Genomic DNA, 25,876 nt, shown 5'->3' with positions numbered 1-25,876 from the left:
AATGTGAAAGGCAGTAAAGTGAAGTCTTCAACCCTCAGCAGTAAAGTTGCGTGTTAGATTGCCAAAAACTCTGAAATGATTTGTAAAACCATCAAAAGATACGTCATAGATGACAGAAGATTCCCCAGTCGAATGTCATCATTCCGGCGTAGCTTTAATACCTTCAGGACTTCCTTCTGTTCTGCTGCTGGTCAAATGAAAAAAGGCCAAACGAAGAGAGCGATTGTCTCGTTTAATTTGATGGGGATTTTTTTTTAGCAGTAAACTCACATCACATGTTCTTCTTTTAAAGATTCTTTTTTAAATAGGGGTGGTCCTGTCGGTGGGGAAGAATGAGAATGTGTCAGGCAGCTGCTGTGATGCCATTCCAACACAGTTTTGTCACGATGAATGCTGCTGTCTACCGCTTCTTTCCCCACCAAACCCCCACCCGGCACACTGGCCGGCGAGGAAGCGAGCACCCACTGAAATAGCCATCATTGTTCAGCAAACTGACTAATGAAAGGCGGAGGAGGAGGAGGAGGAGGAGGAGGAGGAGGGAGGGAAGGTGAAATCACGCGTTTGTTCTGGCTTTCCTAACTTTCATTTTATTTATTTTTTACCTCCCATCTCATGAGACGGCTGGGTGCCTGCAGAGGACCTTGGTGCTGCTTTGTTGACTCATCTGGGTTGAGGTCAGTTAAGCTGGTATGTTGCCAAGCACACAAACTCAAACACACAGTGACACACACACTCGCAGACACACACTGAGCTTCAAAGCTTTCCACAGAGCAAACCCCAAAGGAACAATCGATGAAGCTGGAAGGCAGCAAGCAGCTGCTTTCTTGACCTTCTGTTATGGATGCAGTTGTTCTCTGAGTCAAAGAGAACGTTCTTCACTTTGGAAATCCACTTCAAAAAATCGTATTCTTCAAAATAAGACATTAAGATTTGCTCCAAATACATACTTCCTCCTCATTTAGTATATGTTTATGGAACTAAAAGTTGTTTCTTCCCTTATAAGAAATATGAACTTAATACAAATCTAGGTTCATTTAAATTATGACGTTTTTTAGGCCTTTACTTCCCATCAGTTCATCGGGTTACTAACTGCAAAGCAGTTTTAATATTCATGTAAGTCACAATCAATTAAAAATGTGTTATGTCACTATAGTTACAGTTATTATTGATGAAACATATGTTGGAGGTTTTTATATCTCATAATTGTACATTTAATATTACACTTTATTTAGTTAACATTGACATTATTAATAAAAAAAAACAAAGAATCCTCACCTTTTCTGCGTAACCTTTGAAACTCATCGTTTACCCAATAGATTTTAGGACAAAGGTTTATAAAGTCTCACTCCGATCATCTTTTCATCTATTTTAAAATTGTTCCCAGTGTGGTCTTTTATGTATGATGATACAGTTTTTAGCCAAAATCAGAAAACCTGTGTCATTTTCTGGTACATAGTTTCTACGGAGTGGCAGAATTTCACTAAAAATTCGCCTCTGAGTTGTGGGTGGGACCGTTGGGGGCCAGCATATTTTTCAAGCTCTTCTTCAAACACAATTTTCTTCAGTGAGTCTATAGATGGTTTAATTAAATAAAATACCGGGGACATGCATTTGTCATTGGCAGTTTGAATATGTCTAACAAACAGAGAACACACAAAAGTTCTCAAATCTTTGTTTTATTTTGCACTGTATACACCATAAATCAGAGATCTGGGTGGATAAAAATGAAAAATCTGTCCTTCTTAATGACTAAAACATGCAAACACAAGTAAAACTGAACTAATTAACCAAAGCAAACGCTAGTTTTCACTATGAAAGAGCTGCTATATGAGGATCTCAAACCTTCGTCTCCCATTGATTTCCATTTTCCTAGTAAAGTCTGATTAGGCCGTGATCAATACTGTTCTGACTTTCAAATCATCTCCTTTGTTCTGTCTTGATGCTCATTCCTCATGCAGAAAGTGCTATTCTACCACATGCACACTAAAGAACCAGCCTGTTGTTGGTTGTTTTGCTGAAACTTTGGGCTTGAAACACAACACAACTAATATGTAGTGTCTAAAAAAGGATTTCTCTCTGCTGCTGCTTCATCTCCAGATGACCACGATTCGGCCTCATTTTCAGAGTCCTCAGAATGAATCATCTCCCCCTCAAAATATCTTTGACAAACCTTCTTTGCTTCCACAGAAACCTCTGTCTGATCTTTCACAGCAGCTAAAGGTTTGGAGGAGTCAGCAACAACCATGGAGTGGCCATTAACCACATTTGGGGGTTCAGCAAACCCTTGATTCTGATCTCCTTGCTCTTCTGCTTCCTCGCAGGTGTCATCGTATGCAGCCCCGCCCTCCAGGGAGGACACCCAGAAGTCGTTCTTCACACCCGAGGAGAAGAAATCCGGTGGTTTGTTATCTGATGGAGCACTGACTATGAAGATGTCCGTTTCTTCTTCCACTTTCTCAGCAGCATCTTCATGACTTTCAGGATTGTAATCTGCTGATTCTTGATCGGTGAAAGTCCTATCATGATCTTCTATTTTATAATCGTATGTTGGGTCGTCTAGGATTTCCCATTCTGCTGCTTCTGCATTTTCAGGAAACATGTGTGATTCTTCTCCTTCATCTTCATCCTCTTGTGGCTTCTGGGATTTCTCTCCAGGAAGAACCTCTGTGACCTCATTTCTGACCACATCCTGAATTTCTATTTCATCTTCTGTAAAAGCCACCGCAGATTTAGGATCTTCGGATTCCACTGTCTTGTCCACATCAGAGCTGATGCTGAAGGCACCAAAGGCTGAATGATCTTTTTTTCCATCAGCACACATTAAAGAGAATAAGTTCTGTTCCATTTCTTGCCCATGTCCAGCTGGCTTCTCTTCAGCTTCTTTGTTTTTAGGTTCAACATCATGTTCTTCCACCGAGGAACCATTGAGCATGGCTGTTTCAGAAGCTTGGTCTTCAGTTGTAGAGGGTGACGTGTGCTCAGGATGCTCAGGTATTGGTTTCTCAGACTCCTTCTGCTCATTGTTGAGGCTCAGATCTTGGTTCTCCTCGCTGACCTGCCACTGTAAAAAATTTGTGTTGGAACTCAGATTTTCCAACTCTTCATCCACAAGTATGTCCATCTCCAGCTCCTCCTCTTCGAGTTTTAGTCCTTTGGTTGCAGTAAGCTCTTCAGTTTTTTCAACATTTCTAGCACTTCCGTCTTCATCTTCTAGATTTGCCACCTCAGCTTGTTCATTGACCACTGTACTCTGGCTCTCATCCCTGTCTTCAGGGTTGTACTGGTCATCTACTGATTCATCCTCCACTTCTTCACACAGGTCCTCCATGGTTCCAAATGTCTTTGATTTTCCCTCACTCCACGTTCCAGCCTCTCCCGTTTTCCTCTCCTGTTCCCCGTCACTCGACTCGCTCTCGTCCAGGTGAGACGCCTGTGTGTGGGCGTCGGTCTCATCACTTTTGTATCGAATCAGGGGTCGCGTGTCAGCAAGAGTGTTGTCTTGAGCATAGCTGTCGCCCTCCAACTCAGTCCTCCAGGACACAGAGACGTTCTGGGAGTCCTCTTCATCATCGTCTTCCCCGTCATTTTCAGAGGGAGGAGCATGATCCTGGTCTAATGAGCCATGTTGGCTGTCATTTACTTGTAAAGAGGCCACATTTGGATCCTGACTGATTTCTTTCATAGCATGCTTTGTCTCTTTTGCTGAAATGTCTTCTTCTGGTTCAGCGTGTTGAATTTTTTCTTCATGTTTTTGCTCCTCATCTGTCTTCTCATCCACCTTCCTCTCTATCACGCTGTCCCATGTGTCCATCTCTTCTCCATCAGGGTATAACTTGTCTTCAACCTCCATGACTTCTTCTCTTCTCTCACCTGCAGCATCACTCGTCATCTCTTGGGTATAAAGGCTTTCCACAGGTTGACATACAGAGTCCACACTGCTGGATCTGCACTCAGTGCTTGGTTTGAGGATTGCCTCTGTTTCAGAATCTCCCAACTGCTCTACCTTATCTCTACCTTCCCCCTCTGTCTCCTCTACTTTTTCAGTGGGATAACATGGCTGTTTCATACTTTCTTTTTCAAATTTCACTTCCTTTTCCAAATCCTCTGAGAAACTGCCGGGTTCATCTCTTGCTCTGTTGCTCTTCAATGCGATGCTGTTTTCCAGGAAAGGATGCAGACCAGCTTCATCACTGAAATCCGGCTCACTGCTGAGTCCAGACTCAACCTGGTAGCTTACAGCAGACTCAATGACTTCCTCAGGACTCTCAACCATACTTGACCTGCCTCCATCCTTTTCCTCCAAGGGTGCAGCAGGTGCTTTATGGTCTATAGAAGTCGACAAAAGCTCAACATTTGCAACGTTCTCTTGAATGTCTTGAGGTGTAACATTTTTCACTGCTTCATCCGGGATTCTTTTTGGATGCGTTTTTGGCTTTGACACATCTGCTGCTTGTGTCAAGCTGCACTCAGGATTTCTGCTCCTGAAGGCCACTGGGGTTGCTGCCACCGGATAGACAATTGAGGTGGAAGTGCTCTTACGGGGGGCAGACAGTTGGTTGTGGTAACTCTTTGTAAGCCCAGGAGGACTGAAGACAGCATCTGGGAAAGACAGAACTCATAAATTCACAATGAACTCAGTAGACTACTAATAACTCCTGCTATTGTCCCTTAAAATATATGGTGGTAAAAAAAAAAAAGGTCAAAATTTTACAGTAGTCAGACATGCAATACCCCCTCTGTGCACAGAACAGTGTGCTGGGAGGAATTTAGCATCGTTTCAAACGCACTCTCTTTGGACACTAATGGGGAGATATTGATCGTCATTTCCTTTCATAGCTGTGTAGGATACGGGAAAGAAAAGCCATATGGCTCAATAACCATCAGGGACCGACTTCGATGGCTCGGGTTGCATGTGTCCACCTTAGCCCTTTCAGAATGCCCTTACCAGCAGCCTTCAAACCAAATAAAATCATGTCCATTCATTCTGTCTGCGCTCAGACACACACCCTGACATTTTACTTTCACAGAAAGAAGTTTGTGTGCGTGCCAGCGTTTGGTTCTCAATTACCTGCGAAGGAAATATTTCTTGGTTTCTTTATCAGGCCTGCCTCCCCTCTGAGTCTTTCACCATCCAGCAAAGTTCTGCAAAGACAAAAACATGAAGAGGAAAATTAAAAGTGTGTGGTTTTTAATGCAATCTTTGGGATTTGGGGAAACCACTAAGGCGTTAGTCTTTAACTGAAGCAAGACATTTGCTGCACTTGAGCAGCAGCAAGAGACTGAAGACTGTTGTTATGGTAATAAAGCAAAGGCCCTGCCATTCAGAAGACATCTGCAACGCCCAAACTTCTGCCATCAGTCCTTCGAACTCAACCAGAAAGCTTCTCACAAACACGTAAGTGACAGCTGATATTTTGAACCGCCCACGCGGCACTAATGCCACTGTTTCCACTCACATGTGGACTGCAAGGAGCTCCGTTACAGCCTGTTTCCCTAAGAAATGGGCTGTAGCGTCAAAACGAGGATTTTACTTGTAATCAATGACACTGGAATTGGTCTTCGGCTCATGCTTTCTCCAAACTTGCTCCTGTGTGGAGCTATTCTAGCCTCCCATGGCTCATAAACTAGCAGCAGCTTCTCCCAGAAAGGGGTGAGGGTCAATACAATACTTTCGGGGGGGGAGGGAGCCTGAGCAAAGAGGCGCCATCACACAGCTTCATGATGGAACAGGCTGCTGTTACAATGAAGAGACCTTTAGTCCAGACGACTGCCGCCCGCTTTGTCTCTGAGAGGCTCACACGGATGGAAGGAGATTTCTGAACTTTAGATTAAAAAACAGACAAATGCAAAGTGATTCCTAAGTTTTTCAAAATATTTATCTGACATATTTTAGACTTCAGACTCCAGTTTATCATTTCTGTCAAAAAACTCTAAAAAATGTTGCACTTTTGAAGATTAAAATCTGTTAAAAGTAAAAAAAAAAAAAATAGAAATACAAAAGCCTAATAAACAAACATGAACTAACCAAAACTCAAATTGGAGATTGTTTTAAAATAGAAAAAAAAATGCTGACTAGAACTTGTTGATATTAAGCAGTTATTTAACAAGAAAGATGGAAAGAATCAAAATAACTTAAAAAATAAAAGGCAGAGCCAGAATAACACAGTTTGAGTAAATTGGTTAATCTAAAATATGGACCCAAGAATGTGAGAATAAATTGTCAGTTTTACTTTGTCAGTTTTTCTCTTTTTTATAATTATACACAAGCTTAAGTAGTTTATGTAGTGGTTTCTAACAAGATCTCAAAGCAATAGTAAAAAGGACAGTCAGGTCATTTTTTATACATTTTCTTTTTGTTATTCTAAAGATAAAATGACCGTGTTTCTTAAAGTGGTAGGTTTACGAATCTCCTAATATGGATAAATATCTTTGCAGTTTGATGAAACTGGATTTTTAGAATAATTGTTGGTTTATAAAACGTGTAGTATGAATATTTTTGGTTTCATTTTCTTGTTTTGCTTGTCTGATGCCCACTACAAAAACAGGCCTCTCACAAATAAGTCAAAACTTCGTATCCCAGTGGCAGATTGTCTTTAAGGCAAATCTGCAAAAAAAATGTTTTACCAAGAATTATTATTTCTGTCAACGAAATTCTAGTCACTAAGATGTATTTCCTCAAACTATGATTATTATTTGCTATTGAAAAATTTCTTGATAAGAATATTTTTTCTTGCAACAAAAGACTTTTTTGTCCTTTCTTATGATTCCATTTTTGTAGTGTGAAATACATCAACTTCTTACAGGAAACATTGGATTTTTTAAAAATCAACCCAAAAAGTTTAAACTTTTTCAGTTTTACTAACTCCTCAGGAATCATAACTGCTTTTGAAACAGAAAAAAAATCTAAGGAATCAGAAGTATTACTTAATTTAGGCTAAAATGTCCAGTTGTGGACAAATCTTTGAGGAAATGGATTTCCATAAACTTTATCTATGCTCAAGAATTTAATCATTCTGATGTTTCTGCTGACACCTGTCCCTATTTTACAGCTGATTCATCCAAAATCAGTCTCATAAATCATCAAAATGCAACAAACAACAATCATTTTTACTGTGTATGTGGAACATGATGTCCCACCTTTTAGATTGTGTTTGTTTCAGATTTTTGGAACAACCTCTAGACGGAAAAATCAGACGAGTCCCTACCTGTATGTTGCTACTTCCAGGCCCAGAGAGATCTTCATCTGCATGAGGCTGCGGTTCTCCTGAAGGAGGTGATCAATCTGATGACCCAGCTGCTCCTTCTCCGCCTCCAGACCCGCCAAGTGCTTCTGCCAGAACCACAAACGGAAGTCAGACAGGAAAGATAATCAGATAAAACAAGACTGAATATGTTCTTGTTCAAAGTGCTGGAAAAGTAGATTTGGAAATTGGGAGTGCTTTGTTTCAAGAAAACAAAACAAAACAAAAAAATCCAATAAGAGGACACATATTTTTATTTTATTTTAGAGTGTTTTACCTCTCAGACATCACTTTAACCCAGTACAAATTAAAGCAACCCCAACATTTTGATATCATAGCCTCCAGAATATTTATTGAGAGGGAAAGGAGAAAAAAAAAAGATTGAAAGAAAAAAAATCAATCAAAAAGACAAAATCTCCAATGCTTTCAGTTGTGGGAGTAGAATGAATGTGTTTATAAGAATAAAGTTTTGATTTCTATGGTAAAACTTTGCCATAAAGTGTTTAATCCATCAGGACTCAGTTGGTCACGTGTGCTGGCATGCCACAGCAAATGTGTGGTAGAACTCATTTGTTTCACCGCAGGCTTCAGGCTGATAATTGTCTGCCATTCCCCTGAGGTTTGTCACTCATTATTTCAGACTGCCCAGCCTCCGCATGAACAATGAATTTGCTGTTATCCGAATGTGAGCCAAAAGTCTGATGAAACTATTTTTTTACAAACTAAAAACCGCTAAACTTGGTGGCAGCGTTGTACCCTTGAGGATGAAATGGGACTTAATTTGAATCTAAAATGCTTCATTTCAGGTTTGTCAGATAATTTTGCAAAACTGTTTGTTGATAGGTTGTTTCTTCGGTTTTTACGTTTTGGTATCTTGCATCGTTTGATTAAGAAAACTCAAAAATATGTTTTAAGCCTCCCTACTGCAGACTATTAATGATAATGTTAGCAGTCGTGAGAATTTCCACCTAGCCTTTTTTTTCTGAAAAATAAAATATTTGGATCCATATTAGACAAAACCTCTCATTTCTTGACCTGACAGGAACCCTACAGGATGTTTTACCTGGAGCTGCTGGATCTCCAGGCTGTACTCATCCCTCCGTTGGGCTGCAGTCTTCTCCAGATGCTGCCTTACATCCTGACTTGAGGCGATCTCCTTCTCCAGAGCTAGAATCTGTAACCGGCTCTCCTGCTTCTCCTGGTTTACCTGAGCCAAACGTCCCCTGGCCTGATCGAGCGACTCCTCCAGCCGAACTAGCTGGTCCTGATAGGCCTCGGCTGCCTCCTGCCATGCCCTGGTGGCCTTTTGGGAGAACTCCTGGCCCATCTTGATGAGGTCTGGAGTCTGGTTGCTCTTCTGGGTAAAAGCAGGTGGGACTGTGGTTCTGGATTGGGTTAGTGCCGTTTCTAAGTGAGCCACATCCTCCTCATGAGTTTGAATTAGGAGCCTCATCTCTTGTTCTAGCTGGTTGACCTTCTCCCTCAGCCAGATCTGTGCCCTCATCTCTTCATCAAACTCTTTCCTGCTTTGCTCCAAGTTTTTCATGGCCATTTGTTTGGCCTCCGCCTCCCTGTGTCTCTGCAGGTTCAGGGCTTCGAACTCCTCTGTCAGCTTACCCACTTCCAGCTCTGTGAGGACCCTGTCCGTCCAGGCTGCGTCCACGTCCAGCCTCGCCTGGTGCAGCTGTTTCTCCAGGCCCTCCCTCAGCACGGAGCGTCCCTGATCGCTGTGTCTCATCGCTTGGATCTCTTTAGCAAGCTTCATGTTCTCCCCCTCCAGCAGCTTGACCCGGTTCAGGTAGGTCTCCAGTCGTCGGTTCAGGTTCAGCATCTGTTGCTTCTCCTCACCGAGGTGGTGAGGATGGAAGATTTGATTTATACTGTGGAGCTCCATGTCAAATTAGAAAACTTGAGTCAGAGGTTCCCAGATTCAGGCTGTGAGTTGTTGGGTTTTCCTGCTGTGTGAGAGAAGCTCCAGGGAGGCTCTGGTTATGTGGCTGCCAGCAAGAGGCTTCCCTTTCATACTGGGATTAATGAAGGGGCTGGGACCTGAGGGGAGGAGAGACACAGAGGGAAGAGGCTGGAGAAGGATGGGAGGGGGGTATTGAAGATGAGATGTAATGGGAGGGGTGGGGTAGGTGGTAAAGGGCAAACAGAAGCAATGATGTCATTTAAGATTAACTCTTTCACAGCTGAAGTTTTTGCCAGTTTGCATTTCCCATTGGAATGACATTATCTCTGCTTTTCTAAAATGGTCTTTTCTTCCTATAAATCTGTCCAGATGTGAGTCAAAAACCTAATTGGGTTTAAAGTTAAAATTCTTATAAATTAAAGAGAGATTCAATGAGAATAAACATTTATGATCCACAAGGGAAATCACAGCACCTCAGCCCCATAATTGGAAACACAAATGGAATAAAAGGACGACGGCTGTAACATTAACAATAAAATTGAACATTATTCAAAACAAAACTTGATGTCTGTACCTTTATATAGTACAGTATAGTATACAATACTACAATACAGCAGAGTATAGTATACTACAAAATAATATAGTATAGCAGAGTAAATTATAGTATAGTTGTTGTTCACATTTGGGCTCATCCAAGACAGTCCCAAAAAATCCAGAAAGATTCAGAGAAACTTTGAAAACAAAACAACTAAAAAACAAATATCTGGCACAGCTAGTAATATTAAAACCATATTTTGGTATTTTTTTTTATTTTATTTACTCAACCAACCATAAAATTAACTCAATCTGCTCAATCTGACAAAGTGTAATTAGCTAAGAACTTTTCTTCTATTGAGACCCGTTTGTTTTTGCTGTTTCAGTTTTTCTTTAGGAGTGACCAGGACGGATGGGATCAGGAATGAGGACATCAGAGGGACAGCACATGTTAGAGGTTTAGGAGATAAAGTCAAAGAGGCCAGACCGAGTTTGTTCGGACAGTCAATATTTTGGTAAAAGGATGCGGAGTCTAGAGCTGCCAGGGAAGAGATCTAGACGAAGACTGAAGAGGAGGTATATAGATGAAGACATGAAGGAAAAGAAGATAATCTAATGTGTATGTGAGCAAAAAAAGTGAAAACAAACTTTATAATGTTTTTGAGTGATTATCTTTTAATCTTGCAAAATAAAATAAAAAAACTCCTGTCACACAGAAACCCTTTCTAAAAACAGAGTTGTGCGTCAGAATGACTTCCTTCTACTTCTTGGTTATAAAGCTGTTCCTCTGTCTGCAGGTGAAGCCAAAGTCATCACTGTGGTTGCAGCAATGACAGATGAAGAGATCACCTACGCTTCAGTCACATTCAAAGCCAGGAAACAATCTAAATTCACAGGTTGGTTTCTAACAGCTTACTGGTTAAAAATTAATTCTTCAAATTCTCAAAGTTCTTCCGTCAAACTTTTCCTCAAAAAGCTACAGAAAAAGAAAAAACCTCGACTTCAAAAATTGTGTTTTCACATTTTTAACCTGTGATATTTTTAGTCAACACTGTATTCATTCTGTCTCTAAATTGACGTTTTTTTAGAAAAAGTCTGTTCATCTCAGTTGAGTGTTATTTCTAAGCAGTTTTAAATGTCATTTCCCCCCATGGCCTATAAATGTCACAAATAACTGTAACATTTTTAATTTCACACACATCCTGAAAAAACAATTTTCAGCCAAATTAAAAGTTGATTTCTAGTTTTACTGAATTTTGGTACATTTCTCCAAATGTTTCAGCTGAAAGGGAGGAGACTGTGTATGATGAAGTGAAGGTGAACCACAAAAACCCTCCCGGACCCAACGGTAAGTTCAAAAAATAAAATGAGGAAAAGAAACTATAGCAACTATTATTACCACAAAGGAAGCTGCTTGCTTTGACCTGTCACAGAAAGTAAAGTTTTGCAAAGTGTCCTCTTTAGTACTTTGTATGTTTATCACTTTTTGTTTGCTGGTATTTCATCACTGATTTAACTGGTGGTTTTATTCTATATGACTGTCTTTTATGTTTTACTTTATTTTATGTAAGGTTATGGTGTTTATATTTGCACATCAAGTATGTAAATAAATACATTGAAAATACATTGAATTGAATTCATACTTGTTTGACTTTAGGAGCACTCCTGCAAGAAAAAAATGAGGGAGAAAAATCTAGGCTGAGTCAGCTGTTTCATCCTTGCTGTGGAATCCTTTATGGGTTCTTGATTATGGCTGTCATTGGACTCTCTGTCTACTGTAAGTATGAGGAAGAAAAATCCAATATCTAAGTTATTGGTAAAAACCTTTTCTTCAACGTCAAGAACCTACATAACAGGTATTGAGTAAAATAAGTTACTCAGGAAAAAAATGCTTTCTGGATTATTATTAGTTATTCACTAACTTGTGCCTTTTTTGTTGCACAAGTTATATGTTAATCAAGCTAATTTTAGGATTACATACTGGCGAACAGAAATACTTCTTCACTTCCTAATTATATTTCTTAATAATTATGAAGCAAATGGGAAATGGGCTGATGGTCAATTTTCTTTTAGAAACTAGGGATTATTAAAATGGGTTATATTCTAACTGGTGTAGTTGTATATGTAGTTTTTTTTTTTTTCTAGAAAACCTAATAGTAGAGTTTTTTTTCATTAAATTAGATTGTTTTGAATTTTATTTTAGAAATTCAGATGATTATCATACCATTCTTTTTTTATTTTTACTAAAACCTCTTTGGTTTAGGGAAGGTTTTGTCTTGTGTTAAATCCTAAAAGTGTCTATAAGTGAATTTTTTGTACCTAAAACAGCCCATATAAGAAATATTTTATTTAAAATTAAATGTATCAATTATGATGAACTGAAAGCTAGTTTTCCTATTTGTTTCCCACCACTAAACATCTCTAAGTGTAATAATTTCATGTAAAATCTAAACAAATGAAAACAGCTCATTGTTTGTTGTTTAAGCTTAAATTCACCTTCTCTTAATGTCTAATGAGATATTTTGGGACACCTGCACGTTAAAACTGAGGGAATAACACAAATTTAAATGTGAAAAACATGTTTTTTACTCACTTGTGTAACTGTTATGTGTGACATATTTTGCAGTTTCATTGTGTTCTTATGGAGGCACAGATGAGCTGATCGAGTTGAAAACCAACCAAACGAAACTACTGGAGAACTCTCAGAACCAGACCCGCCTCCAGAACGCTCTCCTCTCTGACTATGAAAACCTGAGGAAGGATCACAGAAATCTGACAGCCCTGTGGAGCAACCTGATGGATTCGTTTATGGACCAACAGACCAAACTCCAAAACATTTCGGCTCAAAATCTACAACTGGTTACCCAAAACGAGGACCTGAAAACAGAAACAGTAAATCTGAGGCAGCAAAAGGACAACATGGAGGCGGAGTGGAACAAACTCAATGACAGTCGAGCTCAGTGGAGCGTTGATGCCTATTGTCCAAAAGACAAAAAAAGTATAAACAAATATCATCAGATTGTGTTAAAAATACAAGCAATAATTATACATAATGAACTTGTAAAAAGTATGTTGTAAACTAGCCAGTAATATGAATGATTAAATGATGTTTAATGTGTGCATTTTGCTTTTCAGAGAGGGAATGTAAGGCTTGTCAAAAAAACTGGATACACCTACAAACCAAGTGTTACAAAGTTAATCAAGAGAAGATGATTACATGGAGACAAGCTCAACAGGACTGCCAGTCGAAGAATTCTCAGCTGCTTCTCCTTAATAAAGTTCCAAAAGTAAGAATTGTTCTCAGATTCATTTATTCTTTTGGAGATTTATACAAAATAACACTAGGTTCCCTGTGAGTTTATTCAACAGTGGATTTTCTTTTTTTTTAACCATTCTTTTTGAATTTTTCTCTTACTTTCTATAGAAAATTACCTCTGTTGAACAGTTCTGGATTGGCCTCAGTGTTGAGAATGGAAAATGGAGGTGGATCAATGGGAGTACTCTGTTGGATCTGTAAGAAATGTCCATTTTCTACGTTTAGAATTAGCAGTTCTGTTCTTGTTGCTGAAAAAAATCTTTTTTTATTCTCCTTAGGTCCAAACCTCTGGTTGAAGGTCACTGCGCTGCAGTTTCTGTCAAAAACAATGCTTGGAAATCAGTTGATTGCAATGGCAAGAGCTACTGGATCTGTGAAAAGGAGCCTTTATCTCTTTAAATTAATTGAAAAATTGTACTATTACAATAAAAAATATAAACTTGTGTATTTATTAGTCCATCTTTTATACCTGCTTTCTAACTGTTTGGGGTCACAATAACCTAACCAGGTAGTGAAGGTCCAAGGAGGGATACCCCCCGGACATTTTGGCAGTCCATCACAGAGACAAAAAAACACATACCCATGTTTACACATAATTTAAAGTCAATAATTGACCTGTTGAGCATGTTTTTGTTTTTTGTCTTTTGACTGGGGGAGCCACGTTCCTGCAAAAACCGTGCATGGAAACATGCAAATTCCATACAGAAAGGACCCAACCAAGAGCCTTCTCTCTGTGGGACGAGTGTTAACCACTACTTTGCAGCCTGTAACAACTTAATAGTGACAAAATCTGTAAATAGGTCTTTTAAAATCAGGAAAAATATCATTTTCATGGTTACACATTGACTTTGTGAAGATTGTTTCTCTTTTATGGCCAGAAGAGGACACTGTTGCGGTATATTTTTTATTTTTACTGTTGCTGTATTTTCTTTTTAAATCAAACTCAGTTTTACAAAGAGGTGGCATATTTTTTTTAAACCCAATTGGAAAGAATTTCATTGCAGTAAAAAAAAAGTTAATTTTTGGAGCTTGATTTGCTTTTAAAAAATGTCATTATCTTTAAAAACATTTTCTGTCAAAAAATAAAAAGGATTTAAGTCTAGTTTCAGGTTTTATCCTGTTTCTTTTTTACATTGTATAATATTATCGTTGAGAGAGAAAAAATGACATAAACTTATTTAATTAGCATAAAAATGTTACAAAACCCTTTGTGCTACTTCCTGGCCAAGATATGCAAAACAGATCATTCTGTGTGTTTAAATTGTACCTTTTCTGGTCTCTGTTGATATGTCTTGTATAGCTGCAAACTAAGGTTTGGTGTTAAAATGTTTTCTTTCTTTTTCCACCAGCATTTCAACGGAATTCAAACTCTATACATTTATATTAATCTAAAATGACCCATAAAAAATATTTTGTTCCGACTGTACTTGAATGCAACGGAGAGTTGTACTCTTTTGCGCTTGCGCAAGTTTTCCCCGGAAAATGCTTGTGTTGTCGATCAACGCTTTTAAAAAAAGAAAAAAAGGAAAACAGAACTTTCAAACATTTTGGGATTCTGAATTGAAGAATTAGCTCAAATTACCTTTATTATGCTTTGTTCGAGTCGAAGAAATGGTTTGTTTAGCTTGTAAAAGTCCGACATTGTGTTAATTTGTTATGACAGCTAGCTTTAGTTTTAGCTAGGTTGTTGTGAAGGGTTCTTTCTGTCAGCAAGTTTCGTTCATCATGGACTTCACTCAGTTGGAGCAGGATGCTGTAAAATTCGCCAAAGCAGCAGTTACGTATGACCAACACGCCAAATACAACGATGCTGTATTTTATTATAAGGTAAGTAGAAAAACATTTGAGTCTTTCCCATGTAAACAGCACTTTATCAAAAATCGAAGTTAGCATTTAGCTAATAATTATAGTAAGCTAAAGTTTCATGTCTCTAATATGACTTAAATTAAACTGTTTATTATTGTGTGTCAAAGATCAGATTTGATTTAATTTTTTATGTGATGTCTGTGTGTCATAGGAAGCAGCTCAGGCTCTCATATATGCTGGGATGGCTGGATCCAAACTAGAGGGAATCCAGGATAAAGTGAATGAATATCTAGATCGGGTCCAGGCCCTCCATAATGCAGGTATTCTCATATGACAAGACTCATATCTGCTACAGCAAATGCACGTTTTGTTAGGGGAGTATTAAAATAAGAGGACAGTAAAATTAGGACGATTTTCAAAATAAGAGTAAGGATTGATAGATGGATAGATAGATATTCCTTTGTCACAGTCCACTTGGATAATGAAATTTGAGTAGTCACCATTCCCAGAGCAAAAAGAAATCTAACAAAGTATTATATAAAATATGTCAATATGTACAAAGAAAATGTACAAATATAAAAAAAATGTCTGTAATGTGCAGACGGATATGTACAGATATAAACATGTCAGATGTGCAAACACAGCATGGAGGTGGGGAATTGTTGACAAGTTTACACGGGATAAATACTTCATAATTTTACAGTGTCAGGTGTAGCCATGAAGCGAGGGCGCTGCTCCAGCGCCTCATTGTTGTGTGTGGTCAGCTCCACAATGCTTGTGTTATCAGTAAATGTAATGATTGTTGGGGCGATGTAGATTTATTCAGTCGGGTGTGAACAGTCACAAACTCCACTGTTCGAGATTTAGACGTTGTTTTTATAACTTTCAATTACTTTTAACTTTGTCGTGCGTAAATATTCTCACTACAGCTTTTTGAGTATTACTTTTCCAAACTAGATAAATCTTCTTTTACTCTAGGTCTCATTGCATGTGTGGCTGGGCGTGTGTGTTTGTTGTGGTAGGACCACGCCTCTGAATACCAAGGGATTCTGATTAGTCAGAGCTGTGACGTGTTTAAGCGTTATTGCTTTGTGAGTGTGACCGTTATTGTGAAGCAGCCCCTCCCCCACTTCCCATCACCCATCTGTTTACACGCTTTCCCACTGGCTTACAGCCCCTCACATCTCCAACTTAGCATTAGTGGTGCAACAAAAGTGGCAAATGATGTTGGAGCTGTCCGACTGTACAGTAGACCCAGATTCCAGCTCAGGCGATGAAAACAAAGACGAACATCTATTTGTTTACAAGTGGTTGCATCAGAAGGGAGTGGAGCAGGAAGCTTGTGGCTTTCCAGTTGTAGCTTCTATGTCACCGCTTCAAGCTTTTTCCAGCAGTATTTTTTTGTCTACTCCTGATTCATATCTATTTGAACAACAAAGTCCTCAGAAATACTATTTTAACGCTGCCTTTTCTTTATATTTGTCCTAAAAGACTGAAACTGAACTGAAAAATGCCACAATAACATCTTTTAGCCAATGATGTTCCAATGTGGCCTGCGTTACATTTTAATAAAATGTAAGCTTTAATATGTTTTAAAGTTAGTCAGATGACATAATAAAAGTATTATAATGAAATAATCCATCTTTTTTCAGCTAAATTCTTGTCCGGCCATGTTATTCAGAAAAATGATTTTACAAATGTCGACATTTATGAGGAAAAGGGCTAGTTTGTGCTTCTGATATGAATGTTTATTGTGAATCTTAATTTTAACTTCAGTCCAGAAAATTGACCCCCTGAAGTCCCGGCAGCAGGTGGATCTTGAGCGGGCCCACTTCCTGGTTACTCAGGCTTTTGAGGAAGACGAGAAAGGAAACGACGATGAAGCTGTTGAACTGTACACTCAGGCGGTGGAGTTGTGCATTAAGACGGTAGGTTTCCCACATCTTGTTGTCGAAGTGACCAACTCTCACATCCCTCATGCTTTTTCCTCTGTTTTCCCAACAGTCAAATGAGACTTCAGATCCAGCTCTCCAGAACAAACTCAAGCAGCTGGCACGCCAAGCTTTGGACAGGTAGATAATAAACCGAAGCCTGGATTTTTTCTCTGTGATCTTTCATGATCCTTACTTCCTGGTTTAAGGTGTCAGCTTGATCGTATGAATTTAGGAAGAGGCCTGATCTTGTTGCCTGAGGGAGTTTGTTCTCTTTCCTATGTCAACAAAAAAAATATAAAAAAACAAAACATGTTTTTCTTTGTGATTATTTATGATGGTTTTCCTAAAGGCTTGATTATTTTGGTGACATAAAAAGTAGATCGTTACATTTTTTATTTCCTCTTCAGAGCTGAAGGTCTCAAAGAGTCTCAGTCTAAATCCACTTCAGCCCAGACTCAGGACAGATCTGGGACTCCTGGTACCAAGCCCGGTAGTAGTTCGAGTTCTGGGGGACCCTCACGTCAGTTTTTTCCCCTCGGGCCAGACTTCTCCCTCCAAGACCGATCACAGCCCCACCCCGTCCGGCCGGTCCAGTCCAGCGAGCCCCAGGGCCAGCGCTATACGTCAGAGGAGATCGAGGTGCTCAGGTGAGACTCCTGCTGACCTTTGGAGACTTTTAAAAATCCTACTCATTTAATTCAACTGTTTGACATCCTTTTCTATCAATTTAAAACACAAGGAGTGACTGATGGACTAAACAAAATGTGCTTTAAAAGACAGAGAAGTTTCCTTTCACGTTTAAATGTCTGTTTATTTAAAAAAAAGTGTGTTGAACTATATTGAAAGCAACGATGTTTTTTTCATTTCATTTAAATATACATTTTTTTGTTGCTAAGATTATTGTTTATCCATTTTAAGGAGTACGTCTACAATCAACAACATCGCCTATGTGCCCTTCATGAGTGTGGATCTGAAGGAGCGGTTTGCCTTCCCGGTTCCTTTTTCGTAAGTTTTCTTCTTGCAGATTTTTAAACAAACGCGATCTGCATGCTAACTAAATAAGGACTAAATCACTAAAAAGATTTTTGGATTATGTTTTACAGACAACAGAATAAGTCCAGTAAACACCAATATTTGATCCTGTTGAACTGACCATTAAAACTAGTTTTACAGCCTGACCCACATTCCCTCTTTGCCCCGAAACTACAACAGACGGACAAAAACGATACATCTGTAAATAGGAAAGCGATGTGACAGCAGTGAAAGATTTTGGATGAGAGTCGATGCATTGCATCGATAGAACAGCTGCTGCTGACTTTACAACTTCCATAAAACACTTTGTTTTGTTTTCTAGGGACAAAACTGGGAAACTAGCACTGTCTCCCAAACAGAAAGCCATCTTCTCACGCTGGGTTCGTCCAGACGAGATCTGCAATAATCCCACCATGATCATGTCTGTGTCCAGCTTCAGCATCAAACAGGTTGGATTATCTGCTGCCTTTAACAGTTTAGTCATATCTCTTTTTTCTGTCTCTTAAAGTTGTTATTTCTTGTTTTTGAGCTTCAACCAAGGAGCTGATATTTCAGGGTGTCACATGCACTGCCCATATTCCTCCAACAGGTGGAGCACTACCATGATAAAAATTCTTTTTTCCTCCCACATAATTATAAACGGAACATAATTAAAAAAATGGAAAAAAACACAAAGTCTGATCATTTTTGTTTCTAGACAACGAGACTAAAACAGTTTAAATTTGGACTGAAACCACTAACAAGTGTTTGTTGGGTCTTCTAGACTGTGGTGTCTGACTGTTCCTTTGTGGCATCACTTGCCATCAGTGCAGCCTATGAGAGGCGCTACAACAAAAAACTCATCACCAGGTAAGTTATTTTATGTTTTCAGGTGATGCTCGTATAGGCTGCATTTTCATTTTATAGAAACCACAGATTAGATTCAACAGTGGATTGATTTGAGGTCAATGGACAAAGTCTGGGATCATGTGAGCCACTGTTGTCTGACAAAATCACAAAAGCCTGACAGTTGTGAGGAGACGGCCGGTGGAGCTGTTGTTAGGCTGAGGGTACGATGATCACATGTCAATCAAAAGATTCCGCCTCAGTTTGTTAGCAATTTCAAACACAAATATACATTAATTAATCCACAATACATCTGTTATAAAATTAAAATGGAATTTCTGAGGGAAAAAATGAGCTGTAAGAATTTCTGCTCTTGTCGTAGAGGTCAACCTTTGGTCATTGGAGTGAAGAGGGACTCTTTTTGTATGTGTACCTCCTAATTCTACTCTTCATGTGAGCTGATTGAACTGCGTCGAGGAATAGTTTTATTTTCAGATCAGCATCAACCACAAATTCTGTCCTGCTTCTTTTAGGATCAGCCTGCTCTCGCAGCTCCTGATTGGCTAGTATCAAACTTTTTTTTTTTTTTGTTTGGGTTGCAGCATAATCTACCCCCAGAACAGACGAGGAGAACCCGAGTATAACCCTTGTGGGAAGTACATGGTCAAACTTCACCTCAATGGCGTTCCCAGAAAGGTGAGACTGATGTTCACCTGCACGGCTCAAACGCCAACGCAGTTCAATTTATCAGACTCTGCCAGCTGTAAATAAAGTTTGCTCTAAATGGGAGAAGAACCCTGTACGGGGGGGTTGACCCGTACGGGTGCTGTGGGTTTCTGGGTAGTCCCAGCCTGTCGGGCGTCATGGAGAAGAGCGGCTGCATTTTAAGGGGAGTGTAGGTGTGCAGTTTCTGGAGGATTGTGAGGCCACCTCCAGGGATGTGGTGAAAATGGATCGTACCATTGTTGTGCGTGTGGTAAGTGTATCATGAAGTATTTATAAGGAAAGGGGCCACTAGAGGTCCCACAGCATCATGAAGCTCATCTAAATTTGGGCGTGTCATGCAGAATTGTTGGATCCACGGCTCCTCTGTAAAATCACCAACCACCGTTTCCCAAAACCGCTTCACCCGTAGCCGCTCCCACGTGTAAGGAGCTCGCCGCTCCATGGCCTAAATCAGACGCCAAAGTCTCCGTTGATAGATGATGATGAGCTCCAGTGTCGTGGCAAAAATGTAATTGTATCTGCTGTACATCAAAGTATTTTTCACATCCGTTGCCATGTTTTTGAATGGCTTATCGCACAAGTTGGTTTGTGTTTTTCCACATAATTATGATTTAATGGAAACAGTGTAATTGGGAAATTGTGTTTTTTCGCCATTTATAGAATTTCGACAAAGTTTTGCGCATATGTGTTATTAAAACGCAGCTACTGCTCAGCATTTAGGTAGAAAAACACGTGCGTTGATATTTTCCCTCTACGGGTTCATGGAGCGATATTTCATGCGGACCACCTGCGTTTTGCACCTTTTTCACCCTCAGACAGCCCATATCCACCCATGTTGTTGTGACTAAGACTTACCTTTGTTTACAAAAAGATCAAAAACTTGATGCTTCAAACTTTTCACTTAATAATAACCAAAAAGGAGTTTTTGTGGGGGTTTTTATACACATCCTTTAATATAGATGAACAAACTTTTATATAAGTTCCGTGTTTTTCTTCCAGGTGATTATAGATGACTTCCTGCCAGTGGATTGTAACGGGGAGTTGCTGTGCTCCTATTCCAGCAACAGAAATGAATTGTGGGTGTCTCTGATTGAAAAGGCCTACATGAAGGTGATGGGCGGCTACGACTTCCCTGGCTCCAACTCGGTGAGTATTTTCACAGCTGTTTTTCTGTGGAAAAACAATCCACTCCAAATTCAGTAAAAATTGCCAGTTTTCCTGAAATTAGACCGTAAGAATGTTTACTTTTTGTTTTTTTGTTCTGTACAGAATATTGATCTGCATGCGCTCACTGGCTGGATCCCTGAACGCATCGCCATGCACTCTGACAATCAGTCATTCAGCAAGGATGACACCTTCCGGATGCTCTTCCAGAGGTGCCCGCTGCACAGACCCCTCCTTGTGGGCGATTTTCTTCTCGTCCTTCCTCTCACTCTCTCCGTTTTCAGATTTCACAGGGGGGAGGTTCTTATCACCACGGCAACGGGCGTGATGACAGAGGAAGAGGGGGAGAGATGGGGTTTAGTGCCAACTCATGCCTATGCTGTTCTCGACATTAGGGAATATAAGGTTAGTGTGGTCAGCATGAACACCTATGTGCTCCTTTAAAATAAAACAGAAAGCATGGGACGTTTAACGATATTCTGGATTGTTTATCATTAATCAGTTTTGATTTAGCTTCAAAACTGAAACAAACTTCTCTCAAGGCTTCAAAAACTAAACACTATTGTTTTTCGAAAAATCTTTTTAAATAGATTTCTTCTTTTTTAAAGCTTGTGTTTCTATATTATTGTAATTATTCCCCTCAAACCACTGCAGCGATCTAAAACTCTGCTCATTTTGACGACTTATGTCTGTTTGAGCTTTTTGTGATTCAAATTTTGAAAAGTTGTCCTCCGTGACCTCATGCTCTTCATCCTGCGTGCTTTGTTCTTTCTCCAGGGAAAGCGTTTTCTGCAGTTAAAGAACCCGTGGAGTCATCTACGGTGGAAGGGGCGCTACAGCGAGCGCGATGAGAAAAACTGGACGCCTGAGCTCCTCAAGTACCTCAACTTTGACCCAAAGACAGCAAAGAAGTTTGATAATGGTATTCAGGTTTATTTGTTCTGCTTTCCGTGCAGTAAGGTTTGCTTAGACAGAGCAAACAGGTCCTGTAAGGACTGTGTTGATCTGCAGGTGTCTTCTGGATCACATGGGAGGACCTCTGTCAGTACTATGATGTCATTTACCTGAGCTGGAACCCTGCTTTGTTCAGGGAGTCCTCTTGCATTCACAGGTGGGCTTTAATGAGAACTAAAAGAAGCACTTTGTGTTTATGCTTCATAGGAAAAGTGCTTTATAAATACATTTTGATTTGATTCAAATATTACACATAAAAATGTGTACATGTTTGTGCTTCTGTTTGTGTTGGCGCTCTGCAGCAGCTGGGATGGAAAGCAGGGCCCAGTGAAGGACGTATACAGCCTCGCAAACAATCCTCAGTACAGGCTGGAAGTCACTTGTCCTGCAGGGGGCGCTGCAGTGTGGGTGTTGCTCACCAGACACATCACAGACAAGGTCCAAAGAATTCCCCTGCAGCAGCACGATGCTTCTGAATTCAATTACAGCCTACCTTTTATTAATGTGCTGACTTTGTAATGGGAGACCTTTATTTTATCTGATTATTGATGTTTGTCTGCTCGTTTCTTCAGGATGATTTTGCACAAAACAGGGAGTTTATCACCCTGGTTGTTTACAAAACAGATGGCAAGAAGGTTTACTATCCAGGTGAGAGTTTGTATTTATAAAGAAAAAAAAAAAGCCTTTTTTTTCTATTTGTAGAGTTTTAAGTGTCTTTGTTCCCGAGCAGCTGACCCCCCTCCCTACATTGATGGCATCCGCATTAACAGCCCACATTATCTGACCAAGATGAGGCTGACCACCGCTGGAACACACACCTTCACCCTGGTGGTCTCCCAGTATGAGAAACAGAACACCATCAACTACACATTACGGGTCTGTGAGAAGATATTCTTCAAAAATCTACCATTTAGATTCCAAGTCAGCATTGAAGACCCACTCCCATCATCTTTTATTGTAGTTAAAAGCGATTATGCCACAAGAAGATGTTAAAAACTCCTGGTAAAACTTCTCATCGGAGTGGGTCTTTAAGTCATACTTTTTAGTATTTGAAAGGCTCTGTTCGACAGCACAGAGAGACGTTTTATTTTCAGATTTACTGGGTTGCTTTCAGAAGTTTTATGCTCTATTTGAAAGCAGTAGCTCGTCTTTTATCTTAGTAAATATGTTTAAAAAAAATCCTCTCCCACTAAAACCACTTAATTTTCTGAGGAGAATGTCAGCTTCTCTCTATTTCAGGATGTGAAGTGTTTTTAGTTTGAACACGTGTGACCCACTTACTGCAGTCATTTATAATGCAACCCCCCCGTGGTAACTGCAAAAGGTCTGCAGAGCTATTAAAAGCACGCCAGGCTTTCTTCACACATTTTGCTGTGTTCAATGGTTGCAAGTCTGTATTTTGACAACAATATGATTGCAGTGAGCATTTCTCCTTCACTGCCAAGCCAAGACGGAAACTGATCAGCTTAGATCACAGTTTCTGCCAGAAAATCCTCTAGAGATCTGTGGATGGAGCTGCTCAAAGCAGGAAACCGAGAAATCTTTCTGCTGTAACTGCATGTTATTAATAAATGACCTGTTTCAAACTGAGTAAAAGAGTGATGTTTTATGAAAACTCCTGTAATTCTCTGAGAAATAATGATCTTATTTTTCCCCACATAGGTCTATTCCGGAGGCAAATTTTCCTTCTCCAAGATCCCAAATCCCTTCACTCACATAAAAAGGGTATGTCACTTTTAAAAAAAAGTGTCAAACTTTTACATCTGCTCCGTAATCTGTGCAGAAAGTTGCCCCTCTAACCTTGAATGTCTCATATTTCTTGGCTGCTCAGATCAATGGTCAGTGGAAGGGCATCAGCGCCGGAGGCTGTGGAAACTATAAGGACTCGTACAAACATAACCCCATCTATCAGATTAATATGGAGCGACCCGGCCCTCTGCTCGTCGAGCTGCGAGGATCCAGGTCAGGCTCAGATTATCTGCTGATTGGAACTCAATCTAAGCTTTTACCACGATTTTCATCACATCTAATGACATTTCTGCTGAACGACGGTTTTGCTTCATCTCTACTCTTTACTGCTCCTTTTTTAATTTTGTTTTTTGAAATGTTATTTCTTATAGGTTAAACAAACCTTTGTCTTTGTCCCAACAAAAAAGCTCCAGTGACAGAAAATAATAACACAGATTTTAGAGATCAATATTATTTTTTACCACTTTTCAGGTTCAGTCTTTTTATCAAATTGATTCTCAGATATAATAAAAAATAAACAGTTTAATCATTTGTCAGACTATACAGACTAATACTTATTGCAGTTATTTATCACGTTTGTATACATTTTGTTTTCCTGCAGGCAATACAGTGTTGGTTTTGAGATGGTGACGGTGTCGACGGTGGCCGATACTGGAACTGCTGCCTTCCAGAAGAAGAACAGTGGAGATTACAGGTAAAGGAGGTCCAAAGCTTTCCCAGTGGGGCAGAAAAGTCACTGGTTGTGTATGCTGTTCCACGTAAAAAGATGAGAGATGTCTGTGAATGTTCATCATTAGATACACTTCAACTGTGGGAGACGGAATGTAAATCCAGGAAATCACATTTTTATGATTTTTCAAGTTTATTTGTATGGTGATGCAGAAAAAAAATCATCAGCAGGGATAGGCTCCAGCAACCTCCCAGCATGTGTGGGGGATGGATGGATGGATTCTTTCTCAAGCAACCCTTTTTGTGTTTCCTTTCACACCTGCCAACAGTGTTTATCTTGTTTGGGTCATGTGACTGTGACTTGGCAACAACGTGAGAAAAAAATCCCCTGCATTGCTTCAGAGAGAGGAAACAATATATATATATATTTTTTTACCATGTTACTCTTCTGAGTTACACAAAGTAAAAGCAGGCTTGTAATTAAAAACAAAAAGCCATTATGTTTCTGCTTCTCACTGGTTTATGCTTTATTAAAGACCCACTCCGTTTGCATTTTTAACATGTTCTCGTGGGATTTTTCTGATGGTGGAGGACATGTATAAAGAAAATGTGGCGCAAAGTTGTGTTTTTATGAGTATAACATAAAATGTAATAAATAAATAAGAAATAATAAAAACAAAAGGGGGTTTATTCAAATATACACCTTGGCTATCAGAGGATACACAACCTCCTATTGTTACAGTAAAATCTGTCCAACACAAGAGGCCTTCTGCTCTCATCTGTCTGCTCAGGTGTTGGACAGGACAGGTTAAAAAAAAAAAGATTTAAAGATGATTAGAATGGGAGTTTAATCATTAACAGTCCCTGTGCAGCATTTCTACCTGTGTTTTTATTTTTAGAAATGAAAACAGAAATTCTCATCCCTGATCTGTAACATGGCGCAGCCGCTTTTTTAAACGCTTTGCCTTTTGTCTCCGTCCTCCTCCAGATGCGGTTTCTGCTACATGGAGCTGGAGCTCGTCCCAGCAGGAATCTACAACGTCACACCCACCACCTTCCTGCCCAAACAGGAAGGGCCTTTCTTCTTGGACTTTGGCAGCACTTCCCCTCTCAAAGTCTCCCAGCTCCAGTGATGGAGCAGCTCTGGTGCTGAGGAAGATACTTATGGAGGAGTATGCAACTGCAGCGTGACTTCAGGTTCCGCTCTCTCTTCAGAGAACTCTTAAATTCATGATCATAAAAATCAACACCACGATCAATCACCTGCGCCCGCATGTGACCAGCCGACAACCCTTACTTACTTATCTGTCACACGGAATATAAAGAATCAATACTATCTGCTGGACTTTAAACACCCAACAGCATAGGAGGAGGTTCGATGAGCTCCAGGAGTTGCAGCACAACGTTTTCTTCTTCGCTGGTTCTCTAGATTTATCAGGAATGCATTTAAAGCTTAATCGATAAAAAGTGGTCCTATAATTGCATAGTTTTTGGAGCTATCATTTCTTTTCTAAGAAAAGAAAAATCGAAGGAATTGCGCTGCAGAACTACACAAAATATCCAAAGTTTCTTTTACTCCCAGCTAAAACAGAATGTGTTGGTCTCTCCTCAGAAAAGTAGAGGACTTGGTCCTGCAGGGTGATTTTTAGTTTTTACTCTAAAGTTTATTTAAGCAGCAGAGCAGATGTAAGGGAATGTCAGATCCCTGAAGACCTGGATGGGTTTAGAGCTGCAGCAGATGAATGATGTCTCTTCACATTGTATGAGGGCTCCAATGTGTTAATGTTTGTCCAACAGAATCTGCAGGTCTAAAATGATTTTGTCAAACCTGTGCTGTTTCCTTTGGTCTTTTTTTTGTTTTTTTTTCCTGTAATGGTCACTTTGCTGAAGATTCATTCATAGTCAGAGTCACCACTGCTGGTATGAAAGCATCACTTCCTTTCATAAATGAGTGCAAGTGAGTCTCTGTGATTTCATTTCAAACCTTCCTTCAGTTTAACCTCAAAAATCTAAA

General features: G+C 39.6%; 3 protein-coding genes across 4 annotated transcripts; 2 read left to right on the top strand and 1 right to left on the bottom strand.

The window, feature by feature from the left end:
* Nucleotides 1-1,660: 1,660 nt before the first annotated feature.
* On the bottom strand, nucleotides 1,661-10,075 carry nes (nestin). Its single transcript, XM_004078465.5, has 4 exons — nucleotides 8,305-10,075; nucleotides 7,206-7,330; nucleotides 5,069-5,142; nucleotides 1,661-4,599 (listed from the first exon to the last, which is right to left on the bottom strand). The coding sequence occupies exons 1-4, from the start codon at nucleotides 9,133-9,135 to the stop codon at nucleotides 2,045-2,047; spliced, it is 3,585 nt and encodes a 1,194-aa protein (XP_004078513.2). The 5' UTR covers nucleotides 9,136-10,075; the 3' UTR covers nucleotides 1,661-2,044.
* A 62-nt stretch (nucleotides 10,076-10,137) lies between these two features.
* LOC105356017 (uncharacterized) lies at nucleotides 10,138-13,448 on the top strand. 2 transcript variants are annotated; one of them, XM_011485715.3, is made up of 8 exons: nucleotides 10,138-10,263; nucleotides 10,485-10,583; nucleotides 10,970-11,035; nucleotides 11,345-11,464; nucleotides 12,314-12,685; nucleotides 12,823-12,974; nucleotides 13,112-13,200; nucleotides 13,282-13,448. In XM_011485715.3, the coding sequence occupies exons 2-8, from the start codon at nucleotides 10,517-10,519 to the stop codon at nucleotides 13,400-13,402; spliced, it is 987 nt and encodes a 328-aa protein (XP_011484017.1). In that variant the 5' UTR covers nucleotides 10,138-10,263; nucleotides 10,485-10,516; the 3' UTR covers nucleotides 13,403-13,448. The 2 variants fall into 2 exon arrangements, with proteins under 2 accessions (XP_011484017.1, XP_020566018.1); XM_020710359.2 differs by having other exon boundaries at nucleotides 10,178-10,306.
* Nucleotides 13,449-14,441: 993 nt separating this feature from the next.
* capn7 (calpain 7) lies at nucleotides 14,442-25,823 on the top strand. The gene is made up of 21 exons (XM_004078334.5): nucleotides 14,442-14,830; nucleotides 15,021-15,129; nucleotides 16,586-16,737; nucleotides 16,814-16,881; nucleotides 17,151-17,390; nucleotides 17,662-17,748; nucleotides 18,098-18,224; nucleotides 18,539-18,624; nucleotides 19,203-19,296; nucleotides 20,326-20,472; nucleotides 20,596-20,702; nucleotides 20,775-20,895; nucleotides 21,268-21,412; nucleotides 21,502-21,601; nucleotides 21,747-21,882; nucleotides 22,017-22,092; nucleotides 22,175-22,320; nucleotides 23,107-23,169; nucleotides 23,276-23,406; nucleotides 23,795-23,887; nucleotides 24,851-25,823. Exons 1-21 carry the CDS (start codon nucleotides 14,729-14,731, stop codon nucleotides 24,993-24,995), a joined length of 2,475 nt encoding a protein of 824 aa, XP_004078382.1. The 5' UTR covers nucleotides 14,442-14,728; the 3' UTR covers nucleotides 24,996-25,823.
* Nucleotides 25,824-25,876: the final 53 nt, after the last annotated feature.

The sequence above is a fragment of the Oryzias latipes genome, chromosome 16, assembly GCF_053564925.1.
Source record: "Oryzias latipes strain Hd-rR chromosome 16, Olatipes_Hd-rR_3.1".
NCBI lineage: Eukaryota > Metazoa > Chordata > Actinopteri > Beloniformes > Adrianichthyidae > Oryzias > Oryzias latipes.
Note: the sequence above shows the minus strand (reverse complement) of the source record. Positions and strands in the feature narration are given on the sequence as shown.